Below are 24,130 nucleotides of genomic sequence, written 5' to 3'. Positions count from 1 at the left end.
GGTGTCCACAAAAAATTTACAGAACAATGTTTAGAGCAGCTTTATTTATAATTGCACTAAACTGGAAATAGCACAAGTGTCCATCAATAAAAGACTCAATAGGGCTTCCGTGGTGGCGCAGTGGTTAAGAATCCACCAGCCAATGCAGGGGACACGGGTTTGAGCCCTGGTCTGGGAAGATTCCACAAGCTATGGAGCAACTAAGCCCGAGCGCCACAACTACTGAGCCTGCACTCTAGATCCCATGAGCCACAACTACTGAAGCCCGTGCTCCGCAATAAGAGAAGCCACCTCAGTGAGAAGCCCGCGCACCGCAATAAAGAGTAGCCCCCGCTCGCTGCAACTAGAGAAAGCCCGTGCACAGCAACAAAGACCCAATGCAGCCAAAAATAAATTAATTAAATAAATAAAAATTTAAAAAAACCTCAATAAACAAAACTGTCATATATTCATACCATGTAAGAGTGTTCAGTAATAAAAAGGAACAAGCTACTGATACGTACAACAACATGAATAAATCTCCAAAAACATGCTGAATGAAAGAAGTCTCACCAAAAGGACATACACCACATGATTCCATTTACATGAAATTCTAAAACGGGCTAAACTAAATTATGGTGGGAAAAATCAGAACAGTGGTTGCCTTCAGGGATGTTGGTACTAAGCCTGACTGAGAAGGAACACAAGGGAACTTTCTAGTGTGACAGTCATGTTCCATATCTTGGTAGGGGAATAGGTTAAACAGCATTTGTCAAAACTAATTAAATGGCATATTTAAGATCATTGCATTTTATAATTTTACCTAAAAAAAATCCCAGTAAACAAATACTGAACTCTAGTTAATAATACGTATGTGCTGAAGTGAATGATGTTTGCAACTTACTTTGAAATGAATCAAAAAATAAGATGGGTCAATGAACAGATACACATGGATAGATGGACAGATTTGTGATAAAGCAAATATAGCAAAATGTTCATTGTAGAACACAGGAGGTGGGTACATGGTGTTCACTGTATAATTCTTTCAAATTTTTTATATGTTGGAAACTTTCCACATTAAAATACTGGGGAAAGGGAATTCCCTGGCGGTCCAGTGGTTAAGACTCCGTACTTCCACTGCAGGGGGCCGGGGTTCAATCCCTGGTTGGGGAACTAAGATCCCACATGCTATGTGGCATGGCCAAAATATAAAAAATAAAATAAAATACCAGGGAAAAAAAGTCTTTAGAGATACATTCACCCTGGCTCCTTTGATTTTCTTCTGTACTCTACTGAGCTTCAGGAGATGACAGTCACCTATCATGCTCACATTCTGAAAAGAAAATGGGCCATGGGACAAAAGTAGAAATTAGCATAAACTTACGTCTTACAAAACTTGGGGTGAGGCCCAAAAAAAAGTGTGAGAAGTCAAAATCCTTTTTCCAAGATGCTGAAGGGCAATTGTACTTATAGGCATGAACTGTTTTTATCCTCAAGATATAAGCAGTAGACGAGACAAGGACACAGAAATGCGTGCGGATGAACAGGATCACTGAAAACTGACGATTGCATAAAAAATGGGAAACTTCTACAGGAGGTTGTTTTTTGTTTTGTTCGCTGGTTTGGGGGTGTTTTTGTTTCTTTGGGGTTTTTTGTCTGAATGAGGTTGGTTCAAGGAGAAAGAAAAGAGGATGGAGAAGAGCACTTCAACCACCTTGAATGACATGACCCTATATGAGGAATTCTCTCCAACTATAGTGGAGTCCATTCCAGCAAACTACTAACCAATATGCGAAGGGTGATTCACAACTAATTCTGAAAAAAATATAAGCCACACCATAAACAGGCCCAGTCAGTCATTACTCAGACATAAGACAGCCTTTTTCCCCTTCTAAAGAGAAGATCTAGTGCACCTCCTGGCATCAAGACAAGGGGCCAATGTTTCATATCCTTCAAGACTGAAAATGCCTAGAGACTTTAGGAAAGTAAATGATGGAAAGTTCATGAAAGTAAATGAAATGAAGTTCTCTGTCTCATCTCTCCCCTAAGTCAGAGGGTGCCTTTAAAATTATACTGTTCCTCTAACTCTTGGCCTATTATGAGAACAAGGGAAACTAACTTTAGGCCGGGTAAATTTTACCCAAAGTTAAGATTAAAACAGCCTTGTTCACTCAAGCACCACCTGACTGAGGCCCTCCTGCTTTTAGATCAGAAGATAATGGCCTCCAGGAATTCCACAGGGCTCCCCTGCTGAACAACAAGCAACATTGTCACATTAGATTCTATTTAAGATATGGATGAGAGCGATAAGAAGAGTTAGAACAGAGACCTAAAGATTTTCCTGCCCCTTTGGTGACGACAGCAAATGGGGAGGTTCTTCAAGCGGTGCTCTCTCTGGGTGGCCTGGGTGCTCTGCGGTCGAGCAGCCCGCTCCCAAGGCCATCACCCTCTCCCTCGGCACCACGGGCTTTGTTCTCGCTAGAACCCAAAAGAGCTGTTACCTGCATAGCCCACTGGATTTGCGTGTGCAAAGCACCGAGCAAGGCGTCATAGAGTCCAGTGAGCTGCCGGTCCAGGGGTAGGTCAGTCTGGCACAGCTCCTGCCAGGCTGCTAAAAGCTGGACCTGCAGAGGCAGAACAAAGGAGGCCTTACTGGGTCCGCCAAGACACACTGCCTGCTGCAACTGCCCTGCCCTCCTACCAGGGCAAGCGACTGGCCACTGCCTACTCTCCCAGACAATCGGATACCCACGGACGATGATTCACTTCAAAAGAGGCAGGAAAAAAAAATTTACAGTCACCTGCTCTGATCATCATCCAGAACTTGGATCTGTTGCCCTCCAAGTGATCCTTTCTCCTTTTTTCTTGCCCCCAAAGCATGCCAATGTACTCAGCATGCTACCATTCTTCTGAATAGACCTCAGAGGTGGGCGTGAATATGTGTTTTAGCTTCGTGTCCTAACACCACTGCTTAAAAGACAGATGGGCACTGGACTTGAAGGAATTAACAAGTTAGCCCAGGAAGCTGTCAAGATTTTCAGTAACCTAATTTCAACAAACCTAGAAAACAGATAAAATTCTTAAGCCTTGCTGAAGGCATAATAAACCTAATCGTCCTTAAAAGACAAAAATAGGAAAAATTAAAACCCTTCAATCTGTAAAGGAAATCTAGTTATAAATACAAGTGAGGCTGAAAACTAATGACTTTTTTCCAACTTGCAATTAAATGAATCCACAGGCTGGACCAAGAGCACCCCCTACTGGCTAATTGAAAGAAAAAGACCAGAGGGCAGGGAGGCAAATATTTTTACCTTTGAGTAGGAAACTGGGATTCAAAACTGTGATTCTGTAGCCCAGTTCCACAAGCATTCCACAATGGTAATCACTCACAGCTTCTCACCTTGTGACACTTGTAGTAGTATGCAAGAAGTTGGGGCATCCGGTCAATTTCAGTAAAAACCTTCACAAACACTTTGGACTGATCTAAAGAAAAACAATGGAAAACATGTACATACTGTTACCAGGTTTTCTATTGCAGCCAAGAGAAAGAATTCAGCAGGATAAATGTGGATTATACATGAGCTAGTATTCAGAAGTTCCCACCAAGACAATGAATTAACTCATGTGTGGAGATCATAAATATGAAAAACAAGTGAAGTTAAGGGTAGAACATGTGACTCAATCAGATACCACATGCCAATGTTCATTCCACAAAATGGGTTTAGTTACTATTCACAAAACAGTCCCTGAGTTTTCTCATTTCTATACCATTCAAATATATATTATTCCTTCTGCCCTAAATACTTCTCCTCACATATCAAAATCTTAGATCCATGAGAAAATGCTCATGCTACATTGCTGACTGCGAGCAAAAAAGATATAAAATTGCATATACTCAATGTACATACTTTCCTTAAAAGAGATATGTACACAAAGGGAAAAGAACTGGAAGAAAATACTAACAGTCATCTCTGGGTGGTGAGTATATCATTTTACTGGTATATCATTTTATTTTCTATATTTTTCTCCATTTTTCAAATTTTTAATAACCTATATATGTATTATTTTATAATCAGAAACAATTAAAAAATTTTTAATTCATCTCTTTCAAGGTTCTGCACATATACTAGCTCTTTCATAAAAGCTTCCTCGATTTTGTTTCATCCTTTCCTTCATCCTGGGGAGGCCTAAGGCAGTTTTCACATTCCATCTTGTAATAAAATTATTTGTGTACTTGTCTTCTCCCAGCCTCACCCTCCATCAGTGTGTAAAGTCTTTGAAGGATATCAATCTTGGGACTTCCCTGCTGGCTCAGTGGTTAAGAATCTGCCTGCGAATGCAGGGGAAAACGGGTTCGAGCCCTGGTCTGGGAAGATCCCACATGCCATGGAACAACTAAGCCTGTGCACCACAACTACGGAGCCTGCGCCCTAGAGCCCACGAGCCACAACTACTGAGCCTGTGAGCCACAACTACTAAAGCCTGTGCACCTAGAGCCCATGCTCTGCAACAAGAGAAGCCACCGCAATGAGAAGCCCCGTGCACCGCAACGAAGAGTAGCCCCCGCTTGCCGCAACTAGAGAAAGCCCGCACACAGCAATGAAGACCCAGTGCAGCCAAAAATAAATTAATTTTTAATGATTATTTGCTTTTAAAATGCTTATCATTTTCATAAGATCATTTAAATAAATGAATATCCCTGCCATATGTAAAATCAGGCTCCAAAAAGTTGCTTCACTTTATCAACTGAATTCATTGGTTGTGTAAAATGAACCAGGCATGTATATGTGAAGATTGTGGGTAATGTGTTGGGGATGTACTGATTTATCAGATTTTCCTTTAAAAACTGTTAGTAAAGAAGCACCTTGGCTTTCTAGGAAAGATGACTGATTAAAGAGCATATTACTTTTGCGGCAGAAAAAAGCCCTTCCTGATACTCACCAAAATTAACCACCCAGGGACTTCCCTGGTGGCGCAGTGGTTAAGAATCCACCTGCCAATGTAGAGGACACGGGTTCAAGCTCTGATCCAGGATGATCCCACATGCCGCGGAACATTTAAGCCTGTGTGCCACAACTACTGAGCCTGAGCTCTAGAGCCCACGAGCCACAACTACTGAAGCCCACACGCCTAGAGCCCATGCTCCACAACAAGAGAAGCCACTGAAATGAGAAGCCCATGCACTGCAATGAAGAGTAGCCCCCGCTCGCCGAAACTAGAGAAAGCCCGTGTGCAGCAACGAAGACCCAATGCAGCCAAAAATAAATTAATTTTTAAAAAAATATTCAAAATTAACCACCCAAAGAAAAACACAATATCATTCATCTGTGTTGAAGCCAGGAAAATGTCTGTACTACAAACTTCGGAGGGGATTTCCCTGGTAGTCCAGTGGTTAAGACTCACGCTTCCAATGCAGGGGGCGTGGGTTCGATCCCTGGTTGGGGAACTAAGATCCCACAGGCTGCAGGGCATGGCCAAAAAAAAAAAAGAAAAAGCCAAACTTCACAGAATACCAATCAGATATTCAATCATTCTGGCAGATGAGTGGGGATGCTGGGAGAACTCTGGATGTATCACGCATGGAGCAGCGTGATGGAAAGGTAAAGACTGGGAGCCAAGGGAGGACTGGGCAGGCGGGGGAAGGCCTGCTTCCATACCAGCTCAGCAGTGGGACAGGGACAGCCACAGGGCTGAAAAGCGCCATTTCCCCGTTCTGAATCGGCATCCTGCCTACAGAGAGTAGAATCTGGAATCAAGCCTAATTCGGATCTGTGAATGAAAGCTGTCAAAAACAGCTAACCCCCAAACCAAAGCCCATGATCCTGACCCACAGAGCATTCTTCAAACCTGATTCCAGCACCAAGTAGCCAACTCACACAGAAGGAAAGGAAAAAAGTTAAATTCATGGAGCTGCCCGCCGCCACTCCTACTCCCCTAACCTCACATAACTAGACATACACCCAAACCGCGCAGGTGAGTTCCATGGTCTGTAGCTGCCACAAATTCATGAGAAAACATGAGGAATAAAGCTGCCAGATGGTGATTTTCCAAAGGCCCGGCTCCAGTCCTAGAATCCTGCTAATGAGAAGAAGACTCAAAATAAAGAATTGACAAATGGGGAAGATATGGAACGAAAAGCCTGGAGATGAGTCCTGAACCCATTCTCTTTGGGCAACTGAAAAGCACAACACAGAACGTAGCCTTTAAATCAAGGGCAAGAGGAAATCTCTCAACCAAGTCCAGGTCAACAAAGGAGGGGTTTCCAAGGAGGTCCCATGCTAATTATTTTTCAGTAAACAGTAGACCCAGAAAAAAGCAACCACATACAAATATGAATAAATAGAAACAAATACAAACAAAAAAATTCCAGCATGTGACCTATGCAAAAGTACCACAGGGGGTAAAAAAGAAAAGGAACAGAGCATACAGAAGGTGCATGCAGAGAGCACGTCAAGAACAACCAAAGAGAAGATAATAAGGAAGCAGAGACTTCAACAAACACTACAGGGCAATTAGACCTAACAGACAGTACAGAACATTCCACCCAACAATGGCAGAATACACATACTCAAGTACCCATAAAACATTCTCCAGGATAGACCGTATCTCAGGCCACAAAACAAGTCTTAATAAATTTTTAAAGATTAAAATCATACAAATCATATAGTATCTTTTCCGATCACACTGGTAGAAAACTAAAAATCAACAGAAGAAAGAAAACTGGAAAATTCACAAATATGTGGAAACTGAACAACATACTCCTAAACAACCAATGGGTCAAAGAAGATACCACAAGAGAAATTAGAAAATGACAAATGAAAACAAAAACCTAACATACCAAAACTTATAGGATGCCACAAAAGTAGCCCAAAGAGCTAATTTATAGCTGTACATACTTACACTAAAAAAGAAGAAAGAGCTCAAATCAACAACCTAAACTCTACATCTTACAGAACTATGAAAATAAAAAACAAACTAACTAAACCCAAATTTAGCAAAAGGGAAGAAACAACAAAGAGCAGAGCAGAGATAAGTAAATAGAGAATACAGAAACAAAACAAAAATCAACAAAATCAAGGGTTGAAAAGATGAACAAAATTCATAAAACTTTACTTAGATTCACTAAGGAAAAGGAAGAGGACTCAAATAAATAAAATCAGAAATGAAAGAGGGGATATCACTACCAATTTTACTGGAATAAAAAGAATTATAAGAAAGTACTATGGACAATTATATGCCAACAAATTGGATAAATTAGAGGAAATGAACAAATTCCTAAAAATACTCAATGTACCAAGACTGAATGATGAAGAAACAGGAACTCTGAAAAGACCTAAAACTAATAATTGAATCAGTAATCACAAACCTCTCAAAAAAGAAAAGCACACCAGATGGCTTCACTGATTAATTCTACCAAACACTTAAAGAATTAATACCAATACTTCTCAACCTCTCCCAAAAAAACTGAAGAGCAGTGAATACTCTCTAATTCATTCTATGAGGGCAGCATTACCTTAATACCAAAGCCAGACAAAGACATTACAAGAAAAGAAACCTACAGATTAATATTCCTGATGAATATTGATATAAAAATCCTCAACAAAATACTAGCAAATTGAATTCTACAGCATATTAAAAGGATTATACACCATGACCAAGTGGGATTTGCTCTGGGATGCAAGGAAGGTTCAACATATGAAAATCAATGAATGAAATACACCACATTAACAGAACAAAGGAAAAATATCCACGTGCACGTGATCATCTCAACTGATGCAGAAAGGCATGTTAAAATTCAATACTTTTTCATGACAAAAACACTCAAAAAACTAGGAATAGAAGCAAAAATCCTCAACAAAATAAAGGCCATATATGAAAAGCCCCCAGCTAACATAATACTCAATGGTGAAAGACCATTTCAAACTTTTCCTCTGAGATCAGGAATGAGACAAGGATGCCCACTTTTGCAATTTCTATTCAACTTAGTACTGGAAGTTCTAGCCAGAATAATTATGCAAGAAAAAGAAGTAAAAAGCATTCAAACAGGAAAGGAAGAAGGAAAAATATCTTTGTTTGCAGATGATATGATCTTATTTATAGAAAGCCCTAAAGATTCCACCAAAAAAAAACCTGTTAGAACTAATAAGTTAATGCAGCAGAATACAAAATCAACACACCAAAACTCACTTGCATTTCTATACAGTAACAATGAACAATCTGAAAAAAAATTAAGAAAACAATTCCATTTATAATAGCATCAAAAAGAATAAAATAGTTAGAAATAAATATAATCAAGGAGCTAAAAGACTTTTACACTGAAAGTGACAAAACACTGCTGAAAGAAATTTTAAAAGACACAAATAAATAAAAAGACATGCTATGTCCATGAATTAGAAGATTTAATATTGTTAAGATGATAATACTATCAAAGCCATCTACAGATTCAATGTAATCCCTTCCAAAATGGTGTTCAATTGTGTTCTCTGGAGAAACAGAAAAACCCATTCTAAAATTCATATGGAATTTCAAGGGACCCCCAAATAGCCAAAACAATCTTGAAAAAGAAGGACAACATTGGTTGATTCACAATCCATGATTTCAAGTTACTACAAAGCAACAATAATCAAAACTATGTGGTACTGGCATAAGGACAGACATATATACAGCCTAATGGAACAGAATAAAGGGCCCAGAAATAACCTTCACATACATGGTCAAATAATTTTCAACAAGGAGGTCAAGACCATTCAATGGGGAAAGAACAGTCCTTTTAACAAATGTGCTCAGGAAAAAAAATGTTGCTCAGAAAACTGGATGTCCACATGCCAAAGAAAGAAGTTGGACCCTTACCTTGTACCATATACAAAAATTAACTTATAATGGCTCAACAACCTAAATGCAAGAGCTAAAACTGTAAAACTCTTAGGAAAAAAACACAAGGGAAAAGCCTCATGACCTTGGATTTAAATCTGAAACTTAGGGACTTCCCTGGTGGTCCAGTGGTAAAGAATCTGCCTTCCACTGCAGGGGACGCAGGTTCGATCCCTGATTGGGGAACTAAGATCCCAAGTGCTGCTGGGCAACTAAGCCCGTGCGCCACAACTAGACAGAAGCCCTCACGTCACAACTAGAGAGGTGCCCACATGCCACAATGAAGAGCCCGTGCCACAACGAAGACCCTGTGTGCTGCAACTAAGACCAGACACAGGGCTTCCCTTGTGGTGCAGTGGTTAAGAATCTGCCTGCCATTGCAGGGGACAGGGGTTCAAGCCCTGGTCCGGGAAGATCCCACAAGCCACGGAGCAACTATGCCCGTGCGCCACAACTACTGAGCCTGCGTGCCTACAGCCTGTGCTCCGCAACAAGAGAAGCCACTGCAATGAGAAGCCTGCACACCCCCAACGAACTCACCGCAACTAGAGAAAGCCCAAGCACAGCAACAAAGACTCAACGCAGCCAAAATAGATACATAAAATAAATAAATAAATAAAAATTTTTAAACAAGACAAGACACAGCCCAAAAAATAAATTTAATTAATTAAAAATAAATAATAAATAACAAAACTGAAATTAAAAAAAAACTTTTCTTAAAAGAGAGAGCACTTCAAAAGATTTACCTTAGGGAAGAGGAGAAAATTTTGCACTACAACTGCTTCACGTTCTCAAGGAAATTACACAAGGTATACGCTTTCTTCAATAGGATCTAAGGTATTACAATGAGATATAAAGGGAGGCTGGCAGAGCTAAGAAAAAAAATGAGGAAATAAATAATGATATGATGAATTAAAAATTAATTAGAAGAACAAAGAGCAGAACACATACTTTAGAAAATGCTATTGATCAAATGGAAGACAGACTTTTGAAAAATAAGACTATGGAGGAGAGGAGATTGTTGGCAAAGAGCCAAAATAGACCAGCGTGAACATATTATACGTTGAGGGGGGAAAGGAAGAGCTAATGAACAGAGAGTTGATGTTCTCAAAAATGAAAAAGAAAATAAATGAAATAGAAGGAAAAGTTTTTTAAGAAAGAAATTTTCTAGAAATGAAGAAAAATATGATCAGCAAATAAGACACTATGTTCCAGAAAACATTAAAAATTTTCAAAACTGAAAAATAACCTAGTAAAGTAACTAAACTACAGGGTAAAAGAATCTCATAAGCCAGAAGTCAGCAAACTATGAGCCAAGTTACCAACTGTTTTTGTAAATAAAATGTTATTGGAACACAGTGAAGCTCATTCATTTACATATGAGTTTTCGTGCCACAACTGCAGAATTAAGTATTTGTGCTACAGACCATACGCCCCACAAAGCCCAAAAATTTATTATCTGGCCCTTTACAGACAATGTTTGCCCACCCTATTTTAACTATTCAAGGAAAATACTACGTACAAAGAAAAAACTAGGCAGGCCACTCTCATACTGAACATCAGAATATAGTTGGCAGAAGACAAGAAGCAACGTCTCTAGATTTCAGAAGGAAAAATAGTATGAACCAAGAATTCCAAAAGCAGTCATTCTTTTCTACATGGAAAAGCAATAAAAACACATTCTTTACTTAAATACCAAGGATATACATATGATCCCCATGCCCTTCCTGAGGGAAAAAAAAGTCTACTTAAAAACAGAATCCTGCTAATGAAGAGAAGCCTCAAAATAAAGAATTAACAGGGAATTCCCTGGTAGTCCAGTGGTTAGGACTCCACGCTCTCACTGCCGAGGGCCTGGGTTCCACTCCTGGTCAGGGAACTAGGATCCCACAGGCCACGCGGTGTGGCCAAAAAAAAAAAAAAAAAAAAGAATTAACAAATGGGGAAAATGTGGGATGAAAAGTCTGGAAATGAGACTGAATCCACTTAAAAACATGATATTAAGCATAGAAAACCATGGCAATTTTTGGTTATAAAACAGTTATATAAAAATAAAATATTATAAAACACAAAAATTTTATAATGTTTACATTTCAGAGAGAAAGCTACATGATAAAAAGATTATTAATTTGATGGTATACCATGAAGAGAAATTCTAGACTATGCAATATTCTAGAATAGGGCAGGGGGAGGGTGAAGGGTGGGAGAAAGGGAGGGGAGTGTAAATGCACTAACTGAGGGAATCATATATTGTTTCATTTACAATGTTGATAAACTGAGAAGAAAATTTAGTTTATTATTTGAAGTCATAAATCACTAGTAAAACTAAAAACAAGTTATGTATCTTTCAAGTTACCCATGAGAAAAAAACACAAAGAAAACAGCAAAATATAGAGATCAAAAGAAACGTAAAGAAGAAAATATAAAAATAGAAACATGTAAGACTGGAAATTTCTGTTAAAAAGAAAAACCTAAATGGGATAAAGCCACTGATTAAAAAAGAAATATCAGGATTAAATCAAAAAATACAATTCAACTATGTGCCATCTCCAACAGACAAGTCTAAAATAAAACATCTCAGGAAGTTTGAGGGTTAAGACAAAATAGGCAAAGACACAGTAAAGCAAATACAAACAAAAAAGAAGGCAGAGGTCCTCATACTTATACCCAAGCTGAACTGCAGACAGAAAGCCTTCAATGGGGCCATGGCAATATTTGATAAAAATGCTATTTAAATCCTAATAGTAAGAAAGAATGAAACGGTCCCAGTTGTTTTTGTGAAACCAACACAATCATGATACTAAAACCTAACAGAGATATTCACTTACAGGACCTCAATTTAAAAATTTTAAGTAAAATTTCAGGGGAATTCCCTGGTGGTCCAGTGGTTATGGACTGTGCTTTCACTTCTTTGGGCCCAGGTTCGATCCCTGGTCAGGGAACTAAGATCCCACAAAGCCTCGCAGCATGGCCAAAAAATAAATAAATAAAATACCAGCAAATATCTAGTAGTATATTCACTCACACACACACACACACACACACACGGTGAACAAGTAGGGCTTGTTCTTGAATTGTAAGAATGATGTAAAATTAGGAATGCTATTAATATGATTTGCCATATTGGTAGGTCAGAGGAAATAAAAACAACACATTCGATCTTGAAAGATGCTAAAAGGCCATTTAATAAAATTTGACAATATTTACCTTTTTAGAATTACCTAACGGGATAGTATCAAGTACTGACTGAGACTTGTTTCTGTCTTTGGAGTTACTGAACAGCACAGGGATTACAAAAGAGATGACTCGCTCCTGGGAACAGACATACACAACTCTCCAGGGCTGAGTTCCAAGAGGGCCCCACTTTGGTGTGACTTCACCACCAGGGCAAGGGAGGCCAAACCTTTGCAGGTCTTGACTATCAAGAGAACTAGAGTGGAAAGAAACCATCTTTGGAGGGAAGATAGTGTTACTGCTCAGAATGAGGAGGTTCAGCTGCTCTCACCCACACTGAAAACTCAACTATCCAGAGGGTCATTCTCCAAGGGTTCTATACTGTATGGGTACAGGGGTGACTATATGTCCCAGCTGGCCCAGGACAGTCTTGGTTTACACCTGTTGCCCCAGCTGCACTATTGAAAGCACTCCCTTTTCCTCTCAAAAGTGTCCTAGTTTAATAATAAATTACATGGTCAAACTCAGCATACTGAAATTTTATAACGTTTTTACGTATGATAAGAATTTACATGTGCACATGTCTGCATATTCATATATATTTATCTAGCTATAGACGTTTCTTAATTATTAAAGCCTAGGCTCACCCATCCTAAAACAAAATAAAATACCAATCAGAACTCTTAAGATATCAGCACTTCTCACTGCTGCATTATTTACAATAGCCAAGATATGTAACCAACTTAAGTGCCCATCAACAGGTGATTGGATAAAGGAGATGCGATATATATAGTGGAATACTACTCAGCCATAAAATAAAAAGATAAAATCTTACCATTTGCGACAACCATAGACCTTGAGAGTATTATGCTTAGTGAAATAAGTCAGATGGACAAAGACAAATAACGTATGATTTCACTCAAATGTGGAATATAAAAAACAAACAAAATAAATGAAAAAACCAAACCAAATAAAAACAAACACTTAGATACAGAGAAGAGAGTAGTGGTTACCAGAGGGGATGGGGCACCAGGAGGGCGAAATTGGTAAAGGGGATCAACTGTATGGTGATGGATGGAAACTAAATTTTTGGTGGTGAGCATGCTGTAGCGTATACAGAAGTAGAAATATAATGCTGTACACATGAAACTTACATAATGTTATAAACCAATGTTACCTCAATAAAAAAATAAATTTTAAACAAACTAGAAAAACAAAGATATCAGAACTTCTTATGATTTAATTTCACACTGGAAATGTACCACTATATAAACAAAACTGATGCTCCATCTCAGAAGCCAAGGGAAGAAAGCATTCTCAGAACAGGAGGGAGTAAAAAACATTGTTAACTGTTGTTGACAGTGAGAAACAGAAAAGTAGGGCTTCCCTGGTGGTGCAGCTACAGACTGACTTCCAATCTACATTATTTATTTATTTATTTTTGCGGTACGCGGGCCTCTCACTGTCGTGGCCTGTCCCGTTGCGGAGCGCAGGCTCCGGACGTGCAGGCTTAGCGGCCATGGCTCACGGGCCCAGCCACTCCGCAGCATGTGGGATCTTCCCGGACCAGGGCACGAACCCGTGTCCCCTGCATCAGCAGGCGGACTCTCAACCACTGCGCCACCAGGGAAGCCCCAATCTACATAATTTAGTCACCATTAAGACATTCTAAAGATTGAAGATTCGGAAAGCCTTACCTTCGTGAAGAGGTGTACAGAGAGACGATAAATGGCCAGCACTCACCTACAGACTGAGATGTGAATGCTGCTACGATCTGGGGGCTGGCCAAGGCCTCCAGCCTGTTCTTCAACGCCTCCAAGTGCACACATTTTTCTGAGTAGTCTGGTGTATCAACAAGCATCATTAGGCTATTCTGCATACCTGTGAGCTTGGCAGAAATTACAGCTATGTCCTATAAAAAGACCAGAATAGAGGATATTTATGTTAAAACACCCCTGCTACTTCAATTAAGAATGGACAGGGCTTCCCTGGTGGCTCAGTGGTTAAGAATCTCCCTGCCAATGCAGGGGACACAGGTTCAAGCCCTGGTCCAGGAAGATCCCACAAGCCGCAGAGCAACTAAGCCCGTGCGCCACAACTACTGAGCCTGCGCTCTAGAGTCCGCGAGCCACAACTACTGAGCCCGAGCACCACAACTACTGAAGCCCACGTGCCTAGAGCCCGTGTTCCCCAACAAGAGAAGCCACCACAATGAGAAGCCCACACACCACAACGAAGAGTAGCCCCCGCTCGCCACAACTAGAGAAAGCCCGAGCACAGCAATGAAGACCCAACGCAGCCAAAAATAATAAATAAATTTTTTTTTAAAAAGGTAACGATAACTGACAGAATAATAGATTGTTAACTTAAAAAAAAAACGTGTGAAGCAGTATTCACAATGCACTACCATTTGTGGGGGAAAAACAGGGCAAGGAACATATATGTGTGTGCGTTTATCCAGAAGAACAGGCACAGAGCTGACAACAGCGTTTGTATTTAGAAGGGAAATTAGGGAATTGGGAGGGTCAGAACTATGAGAAAGACTTATTTTTCACTGTTTATTCCTGTTTACTCAATTCTTCCCATGTGCATTTAGAACTTTTAAAAAACTTTTTCAAGTTTTTTTTTAAATAGCAAAAGAGATGATAAATAATTCATTTTGTTTTACAATTGAAAACAAAAAGTTTTTTATAAGATATCATCTTACTTCACCCTTATAACCAGGTATCCAAAATATCACTATCTTCCACACTTTGCTATCCAAGGAGGGTAAAGTAACTTGCTGAGGTCCCGCGGTGTGTAGGGCACCCCTGCCCAAGTTCCACACTCCCATTTACTCCATTTTCTCTGTCTTTTTAAGCTTTTCCTGAACTCACTTTTGTGACTAAAACGCTTGTCAAGCAGATGATACACACTAAAGAAGGTGGAAAATCTCAGAGCAGTCTCAGATCGCCCCCAACCCATGCCTGAATACTCCCACACCTGGCTATTTACTAGCCCTTCTGATTGTGAGTGGCATAGCTAGCTCATTTGTTTCTCCAAACCTCAAGTTCCTGCTTAAAGAGATGTCACAACATCCCCTAAACAAGAAACCTACTTGAGTCTTAAATGTCTCCTCGATATCAGCACTCAGTGTGCTCCATTTGTCGGCTTCTTGAAGAGATTCTGCGGCAAGCTGCATTCGGGACTTCACCTGGTCGATTTCTACCAATACCTAGAAGAGAAATGAGGGGTCGAACACTAAAGATGTGGCAGTTCCATTTCCTCTACCTTCCATCAGTGACTCGAAACCTAAGTATCGTGGCATGCTCCTGCCTTTAGGGAGCCTCTGTACCCCATACAACACCGCTTACATGGCTAAATTGTTCAGCGGTGCTAAAGAGAGATGAATAAGCTGAAAGAACCAAACAAAAGAGTAGTCTGAGCGCTTGGCAGAATTTTGAGTTAAGGTTGACCTCCCACTAGGAAAGTGAACATCTTCCAAAAACAAGAGTCAACACTTAGGACAGGAGCCAAAATACCTGCATCGACTGAGATGTGTCCTGTTCAAATTTTTTAATGTCCTCCTTGACAAGAATCATTTGTTCTTTCAGAAAAGATGCCTCCTGTTTAAGGGCTTCTACATCACGGAGCACTTTGGGCATGTTCTGAAGGGCCTGGTGACTTGTTTCTGCAGCAAGAACCCAAGAACCAAAGGTGGACGTCAGATCACTCACCAGTGAACAATATGAACAAATCAGACGGCAGGAAGCAAATCTTCCCTAAGGCACTACCAACCACGCAGTTTTCTGAGCCTGTGGAAAGTTGTGGTGGGGGAGAGGCGCAGAGCTGGCCTATGCCGGGTCCCTGTCTTCCCCAGAATGATGGTGAGGGCCCTGTGAATAAACTGTCAACCTGACCCAACATCAGCTGTCTTCTTACTACAACTCCTTGGTTTTTTGGTTTTGGGGGGTTTTTTTTGGCCACACCACGTGGCTTGTGGGATCTTAGGTCCCCAACCAGGGATTGAGCCTGGACCCTGGCAGTGAAAGCACCGAGTCCTAACTTCTGGACTGCCAGGGAACTCCCAAGCAACTCCCTTTTCAAGGAAGGAGAATGCAGGAATGTGACAGTGGTAAATGCCAGCTCTGCACCAGGTGCTTTATATACATTATATCACCTAATGTCCATGGCCATCATTAGCAGCCACCTCTTACAGATGAGAAAACTAAGTCTCAGAAGAGGTTAAGTAACTTGCCCAAGATTTCAGAGCTGAAACCAACGTGTGTCTGGACCCAATGTCTGCTTTCCACAGTCTTTTCAAAATGTAGTCCACAGACCAACAGCATCAGCTGGAATGCAGTTAAAATGCAGGTCCCCAGGCCACCTGCCAGAGATTCTTATTTAGGAATCCTGGTAGAAGATCAAGATCAAGGAACCTGCATTTTTTTAACAGGCATCCCAAGTGTAGAATAAAATCTGAAAATTCTTGCAGACCATGATGTGTTATCTGGAAACAGGAGGGTTAACAGCATAACCCTTTAGCCCTTTAAATAGCAATTCGCTGGGGAATCAACCAAAGAAGTCCAGAGCCTTCTGCTCCACCAGTGCATTGAACGGAACCTTAACATCTTGAAGACGTGCTTCAGGAACCTGTTCATCCAGCTCTGCCATAAAATAACAATCTGTCTCCAGCACTGACCTTAAGTAAAGTTTTAAGAAAACAAAGGCAGAACAAAGAGTTCTTCGAGGCACAGAGACTTCACTGATTTTTTTTTTAATTTTATTTTATTTTTGGCTGAGGCGGGTCTTTGTTGCTGCACGCGGGCTTTCTCTAGTTGCGGTGAGCTGGGGCTACTCTTCGTTGCAGTGCGCAGGTTTCTCATCGCAGTGGCTTCTCTTGTTGTGGAGCACAGGCTCTAGGTGCACGGGTTTCAGTAGTTGTGGCGCACGGGCTTAGTTGCTCCGTGGCATGTGGCATCTTCCCAGACCAGGGCTTGAACCCCTGTCCCCTGCATTGGCAGGCGAATTCTTAACCACTGTGCCACCAGGGAACAGTGATTTCTACAGCGCTGATTTTTACAGCACTGTCATGGTCCCAGCCCGGCCCCCTGCCTGCGGAACCTCAGAGTCACTCTTCATGTCTGGCTGAACCTCTTCTTCCCTCTCCACAGCACGTCCACACACAAATTTAATTCTTTCTAGTATCCATTTTAAAACTATCACCTCCTGGGAATTCCCTGGCGGTCCAGTGGTTAGAACTCCGCACTTCCACTGCAGAGGGCTTGGGTTCGATCCCCAGTTGGGGAACTAAGACACCACAAGCCTTGCAGTGTGGCCAAAAAAAATCAAAACAAAGTCTCACCTCCAGTGGTTGCCTCTGGGAGGGTAAGGGCCAAATCTCCCTGTGAAAGGGGCCTGGGGCTCCTCCCGAAGTGATGGTAACATTCTACATCTTGATGGGAGGTTGAGCTACACTAGCGTATACATCTGTCAAAACCCAAACTTATCAGATAAGGTCCCTCCATTTCACCTTATGTAAATTTTATCTAGTAAAAAAAAGAGCCGTAAACAAGTATTGAACTCTATAATTTTTAGGGTTCCAACTGAAATGTCTAGGGGTGAAGTGTACTGATGTCTGTAACTTACTATGAAATACTGATTTATTTCAAAATCAAAAATAAGATGGATGAATGGATGGAGAGAGGGATGGACAGAATTGTGATAAAGCGAGAACAGCACACTGCTCATTGTAGAATCTAGGTAGTGGGTTATGAATGTTTACTACAAATTCTCTCAACATTGCTGAACACTTGGCACCTCCATCCAGTTGCTCAGTTCAAGAATCTACCATCATTCTTGATTTTCTTCCCCTTTCATCCCTCATTCCAATCCATCAGCAAGTCCTCCCCTTTCTTCCTCCTAAAAAATACCTTAAAGCTACCCATTTCTCACCATCTCTAATGCTATAACCTCAGACGAAGCCACTGTCACCTCTCTTCTGGACTACAACCATAGTCTCCTGAATGGGGACATAAATCAAACCATCTCATTCCCCTGCTTAAAAATCCTCCAGTACCTTCCCATTACACTAATTTTAAACCAAATCAAAACTCTTTAATGTGCCATTAAAATCCCTGCATGGGGACTTCCCTGGTGGCGCAGTGGTTAAGAATCTGCCTATCGACGCAGGGGACACGGGTTCAAGCCCTGGTCCGGGAAGATCCCACATGCCGCGGAGCAACTAAGCCCGTGCACCACATCTACTGAGCCTGCAAGCCACAACTACTGAGCCCGTGTGCCACAACTACTGAAGCTCACGCACCTAGAGCCCGTGCTCCGCAACAAGAGAAGCCACCACAACGAGAAGCCCGTGCACCACAACGAAGAGTAGCCCCCACACGCCACAACTAGAGAAAGCCCACGCACAGCAACGAAGACCGAACACAGCCAAAATAAATAAAATAAATTAATTAAAAATAAATAAAAGAACTAAAAAAAAATTGAAAAAAAATCCCCGCATTCCAAAAAAAAAAAAATTTAAAAAAATTTTAAAAAAAAGAATCTGTGCTTCCACTGCAGGGGGCACGGGTTTGATCCCTGGTTGGGGAACTAAGATCCTGCATGCTGTGCAGTGCAGCCAAAAAAAACAAACAAACAAACAAATCAAAGAGGGACTTCCCTGGTGGCACAGTGGTTAAGAATCCGCCTGCCAATGCAGGGGACATGGGTTCGAGCCCTGGTCCGGGAAGATCCCACATGCCGCGGAGCAACTAAGCCCGTGCGCCACAGCTACTGAGCCTGCGCTCTACAGCCCGCAAGCCACAACTACTGAGCCCGCGTGCCACAACTACTGAAGCCTGTGCGCCTAGAGCCCATGCTCCGCGCCTAGAGCCCGTGCTCCGCAACAAGAGAAGCCACCGCAATGAGAAGCCCACGCACTGCAACGAAGAGTAGCCCCTGCTCGCCACAACTAGAGAAAGCCTGCGCGCTGCAACAAGGACCCAATGCAGCCAAAAATAAATAAATAAATTTATAAAATTAAAAAAAAAAAACAAAGAAAACAGGGGTGGTAAATGCCACCTCTGCACCCCCCCAATATTTGGAAGTTGGTAGGAATTTTTTAGTTGCTGCTATGGTAGGACATTTAGTGGAAATGACCCAACAATGCTTAATGTCCTGCAGTGCTTGGGAGAGTCCTGAGCAATGAAGAAGTGTCCTGGCCAAACTGTTAATAGTTTCCCCTCCCCTTGGCATGATTATCTAATTTTAAAATGACAGTAATCCTTAGAGTTAGGCATAGTTATTATTCCCACTTTATAGCTGTAGAAACTGCGGCTGAGGCCAGTAACTTGCCCAGCATCATGTTGCTAATGAATGGGGAGCCTGGATTTGAATCCAGGTAACTGGTTCCAGATCCCACCCAGGCTGTTATCCATTATACTTCACTACCTCTCTGGTATTAAAGGGAGAGGGAACATGCAGAGGCATGTGGGTATAAAAAGGCCTAACCAGTCCAGAGAAAGGCGGGAAGTTCAAACAGAGCTTCATCAATAACATCAATTTATATTAGTCATTAGTGTTATTATTATTGAAGGATTGCACTTTCATGGGGGGAACTTCTGCTGGAGGTAAGCTAGAAAAGTAGATTAGGATCAAACTGTGAAAGGTGCTTTGCCCATCCTGAAGGTTTGGATTTCATCCCGTGGGCAGTGAGAAGCCTTCGGAGGTTTAAAGCTTTATTTTTATGGACGATGAAACAAGGTCCCAAGTCTGCAGTGAAGAGAAGTTATTGCAGAGGCTCAAACAGGAGTTGTTGAGGAACTCTAATAGGAGGATTGATTTGTTCATTTATTCAGTCAGTGGATATTTATTGGGCACAAACTGTTTTCCAGGGTCTGGAGATACAATGTTGAACAAGATCTATTCTTAGGTTGGAGACGCTGGCAGGAGCCAGATTATGCAGGGATTATTTATTTACTTATTTAAAAAAATTTTTTGGCTGCATCAGGTCTTAGTTGCAGCACTGGGGTCTTCTTCGTTGAGGTGTGTGGGATATTTTGTTGCGGTGCGGGCTTCCCTCTAGTTGTGGCGTGTGGGTTTTCTCTCTCTAGTTGTGGCGCGTGGGCTCCCGAGCGCGTGGGCTCTGTAGTTTGCAGCACACAGGCTCTCTCATTGAGGCGCGCGAGCTCAGTAGTTGCAGCGTGCGGGCTTAGTTGCCCCGCAGCATGTGGGATCTTAGTTCCCCGACCAGGGATCGAGCCTGCGTCCTGTGCACTGGAAAGTGGATTTTTTGTTTTTGCTTTTTTTGGCTGCTTTGCGTCTTTGTTGCTGCACACGGGCTTTCTCTAGTTTTGGCGAGCGGAGGCTACTCTTCGTTGCAGTGCATGGATTTCTCAAGGCGGTGGCTTCTCTTGTTGCAGAGCACAGGCTCTAGGCACGCAGGCTCAGTAATTGTGGCTCACGGGCTCCAGAGCGCAGGCTCAGTAGTTGTGGTGCACGGGCTTAGTTGCTCCGCGGCATGTGGGATCTTCCCGGACCAGGGATTGAACCCGTGTCCCTTGCATTGGCAGGCGGACCAGGGAAGTTCCACCACCCCTGTTGACAACCACTTAGTTAATGCATATAAAGTACTTAAAACAGTGCCTGATGTATACCAAGGACTCAGATATTTGTGATTATATTATTATTAGTGTCCTCCCCATCTTGGCCCTGTGAGGTCTTCCTTCAAGGCCTAACACAGGGAAAAGCCCTTTATGATTCTCCCAGACAAGAGATAATTGCTTCCTTCATCCAGCTCTCAGCTTCCGGTCCTACTCTCAGTAAAGCCACCCTTCACTGTAATTAAACAGTTCACGTATGTTCCCCACAGGGCAGCAAGCTCTAGAAAGGTAAACTTTTCATCCCCAGCACTCATTTCTTGGCAGGTGCATAGTAGATGCTCAATAATTACTAAAAGATGCAAAGTACAATAAAGAATCTGCAGTGAAATAAAGCGTCCCCCCACCTCCACCTTTTCTTAAACAGTGGACACATCTACAAAACAAAGTTCTATTTACAGGACCATAAGCTCCCAGTGTGGGCAGTCTGAGCCTCTTTCCCACAGAGCCGAGCAGAGAGACTGGCTACAGTATGCACTGAATAAACATACAGTGAATGAAAACCAGGTCGAGGAGTTAATGAAATGGTTCTGGTGTGTTATTTTTTATAATTCACTATTCTGGTTAGTGAATTCGATACTTAAAAGTCTCCCGTCAGGACAGCCCATCTTCCCACTGACATAAAGATCCACTAAAACAGGGTCGGTGGGGAGGGTTGGATTGGGAGTTTGGGATTAGCAGATGCAAACTATTTTATACAGGATGGATAAACAACAAGGTCCTACTGTATAGCACAGGGAACCATATTCAAGATCCTGTGATGAACCATAATGGAAAAGAATATGAAAAAGAATGTGTATATATAGATATAGATATAAATACAGATATATATAAAACTGAATCACTTTGCTGTACAGTAGAAATTAACACAACATTATAAATCAACTATACTTCAATAAAATAATTTTTTTAAAATCCATTAAAACAATGTTTCCCAGATTTGTCATTCCTATACACCTTCTATATGTTTTTTTGCCAAATGTAAGTAAGGATCAGCTGACTATTATTTAATATTCTTAAAATTCACTCTTTTAAGTTTTAAAAGGAAACTTGACAGCACCGCCAGAGGTGGAAAACCAAGATCCCAAGTCCGCAAGTGTTGCAGAGAGAGAGGAGTAGCGGCCTGAGACCTCCTCCTGGATATCCCGGTAAGCACTGCGGGAGAGCCGGAGCAGGGCTCGCTCGCTCTCCATGGGAGGCGCCGACGTGTACGGCCCACTACGTGCAACCCCGGGGGGCCCGGGCCCGGCTGGGAGCTCTGCCCGGCCGCTTACCCTCAACGGCGTGGTTCACCTCCTGGATGAACAGCTGCAGCTTCATCACCAGGGTGGCCGCGTGGCTGTCCGCCTTCCCGGCCGCCACCTCCTTGGGGCCAGCCCTGAAGGCCGCGTTGATCCACTCCTTCACGTCGAAGTCTTCGGCAAGGAACTTGGAGAAGTCCATGGCTGCACCGCCGCACCCCAGCGTCCAGGCCTGAAGGGCTGGCTCTGGGCCTCCGCGAGGCTGCAGAAGCGAGCGGCCCTACAAGAGCACCCGCGCGGGTCTGTGAGGCGGCGGGCCGGGATTGACGGCGCCGCCAACTAGCCTCTCCACAGCCCCTCAGTCAGCTCGCTGATGTGTACGGCTGGGATTGACCCTCGCCGCACGCCGTACTTCTTCCGGAAGTAGGGGGTCGTTACTATAGTGACTGCCTGCTTTCCGGGAAGCGTGGCGGGCTGGCGGCCAGAGGGTGTGGGCGTCCCTTTTGCTCTGCTAGCTTAAGTGACTTTTGGGCACTTAAATATGTGCTTATGCTAGAGCCCTTACTTGTATGAGCGCACTTAATACTCACAGTCCTATGAGTGCTGTTATCCTCCCCCAACTTAAAGAGGAAGAACTGAGGCAGTTAAGCAAGTGGTTCAATGTCACGTAGCTAGAAGGTAGCGCTGTGGGAGCTGAACTCAGCCAAGCCTGCTACTGGAGCCTGAGTTTTTTGTTTTTTTTTTTAATAAATTCATTTATTTTATTTTATTTTTGGCTGCTTTGGGTCTTCATTGCTGCTACGCGGGCTTTCTCTAGTTGCCCGAGTGGGGGCTACTCTTCGTTGTGGTGCGTGGGCGTCTCATCACGGTGGCTTCCCCTGTTGCAGAGCGTGGGCTCTAGGCGCGCGGGCTTCAGTAGTTGTGGCTCACGGGCTCTAGAGCACAGGCTCAGTAGTTGGGGGTGCACGGGCTTCCCGGACCGGGGCTCGAGCCCGTGTACCCTGCATTGGCAAGTGGCTTCTTAACCACTGCGCCACCAGGGGAACCATGCCTTCATTTTTGAAGAACAGTTCTGCTGGAAATAGAATTCTTTTCATATTCAGATCATTGAATATGTCATCCCACTGCCTTCTGAACTCTATTATTTCCAATAAGAAGTAAGTCAGCTGTTAATCTATTATGAACCTATTGTATGTCATTTCTCTCTTACAGCTTTCAAGATTTTCGGCTTTGGTTTTTAAGTTGGCTCTAACGTGTCTATGTATGGGTTTCTTTGTGTTTATCCTACTTGAAGGTTGTTGAGTTTTATGGATGTGCAGATTGTTTTTCAGCAAGTTTGGGAAGGTTTTGGATATTATTTCTTCAAATAACTTTCCTGTCCCTTTCTCTCAGTTGTCCTTTATGCGACTCCCATTATGTGTATGACACCTGATGGTGTCTCACAGATCTCTGCAGCTCTATTTATTTTTCTTTTTTCTGTTCTTCAGATTGGATAATTTCTACTGACCTATCTTCAGGTTCACTGACTTTTTCTTCTGCCATCCCAAATCTTTTGTTGAGAGGCTCTAGTGAATTCCTCATCTCAATCCAGAATTTCCATTTCTTTTTTATACTGCTTTTCTATTGAGAATCACTATTTATTTGTCATAGATTCCTATAATTCCTTAAACATGGTTTACTTTGGTTCTTTGAACATATTTATATTAGCTACTTTGAATGCTGATTGTTAAATCCATTGTCTGAAGACTGAGTTTCTATTTACCCCTTTTTCCCTCAGTATGGATCTTTCCTTCCTGTTTCTTTGCACATCTCATAATTTTTTATTGACAGCTAGGTATTTTAGATAATATATTGTAGCAACTCTAGATTCTGGATTCCCCAAAGATTGTTCCTGTTTTTGTTTGCTTGTTTAGTAGCTTGCCTGAGATAAATTCATGAAATTTCTCCCCTATGGTGTGTAGCATCTGATGTCTCTATTTTTTTTTGTTTTTATTTTATTTTAAAATCTGACTTCCTGTGTCTACATAGCAGTTAATGATCAGACTACAGTTGTACCAAATTTTTTGAGCTAGTAGGGCTTCTGTCCTGTCAGTGGATCTGTGTGTGCGTAAGGGAGCACATTCGAAATATCAGGTCACTTTCAAGTTGGTCCCAGCTTTTCCTTTCCACTGTGCCCCTTTGCTTCCTCAGCATGTGAATGCAGCCTCAGTGTCAGCTGGGATTGTG

At 42.1% G+C, this 24,130-nt stretch overlaps 1 protein-coding gene across 7 annotated transcripts in view; it reads right to left on the bottom strand.

Annotated features, from left to right (window-relative positions):
• COG7 (component of oligomeric golgi complex 7) overlaps positions 1–22,296 on the bottom strand; it is an 85,046-nt gene extending 62,750 nt beyond the window's left edge. For 4 of the 7 annotated variants that reach the window (XR_016387795.1, XR_002646697.3, XM_022588546.3 and 1 more), the window contains exons 1-6: positions 21,938–22,292; positions 15,546–15,694; positions 15,122–15,238; positions 13,768–13,936; positions 3,380–3,462; positions 2,481–2,603 (exon numbers count right to left, since the gene is read on the bottom strand). Coding sequence is in view for 5 of the 7 variants with exons in the window: in XM_022588546.3 (XP_022444254.2) it covers positions 2,481–2,603; positions 3,380–3,462; positions 13,768–13,936; positions 15,122–15,238; positions 15,546–15,694; positions 21,938–22,106 (810 nt within the window). In the remaining 2 variants the exon portion in view is untranslated. Of the gene's footprint in view, positions 1–2,480; positions 2,604–3,379; positions 3,463–13,767; positions 13,937–15,121; positions 15,239–15,545; positions 15,695–21,937 lie in introns of all 7 variants that reach the window. The other 3 variants (XM_089896025.1, XM_022588547.3, XM_089896026.1) reach the window with 3 other exon arrangements.
• Between the last annotated feature and the right edge of the window lie 1,834 nt (positions 22,297–24,130).

Source organism: Delphinapterus leucas, chromosome 15, assembly GCF_059928025.1.
Source record: "Delphinapterus leucas isolate spDelLeu-1000000601 "Yukka" chromosome 15, BTC_Dleu_Yukka2, whole genome shotgun sequence".
Taxonomy (NCBI): domain Eukaryota; kingdom Metazoa; phylum Chordata; class Mammalia; order Artiodactyla; family Monodontidae; genus Delphinapterus; species Delphinapterus leucas.
Note: the sequence above shows the minus strand (reverse complement) of the source record. Positions and strands in the feature narration are given on the sequence as shown.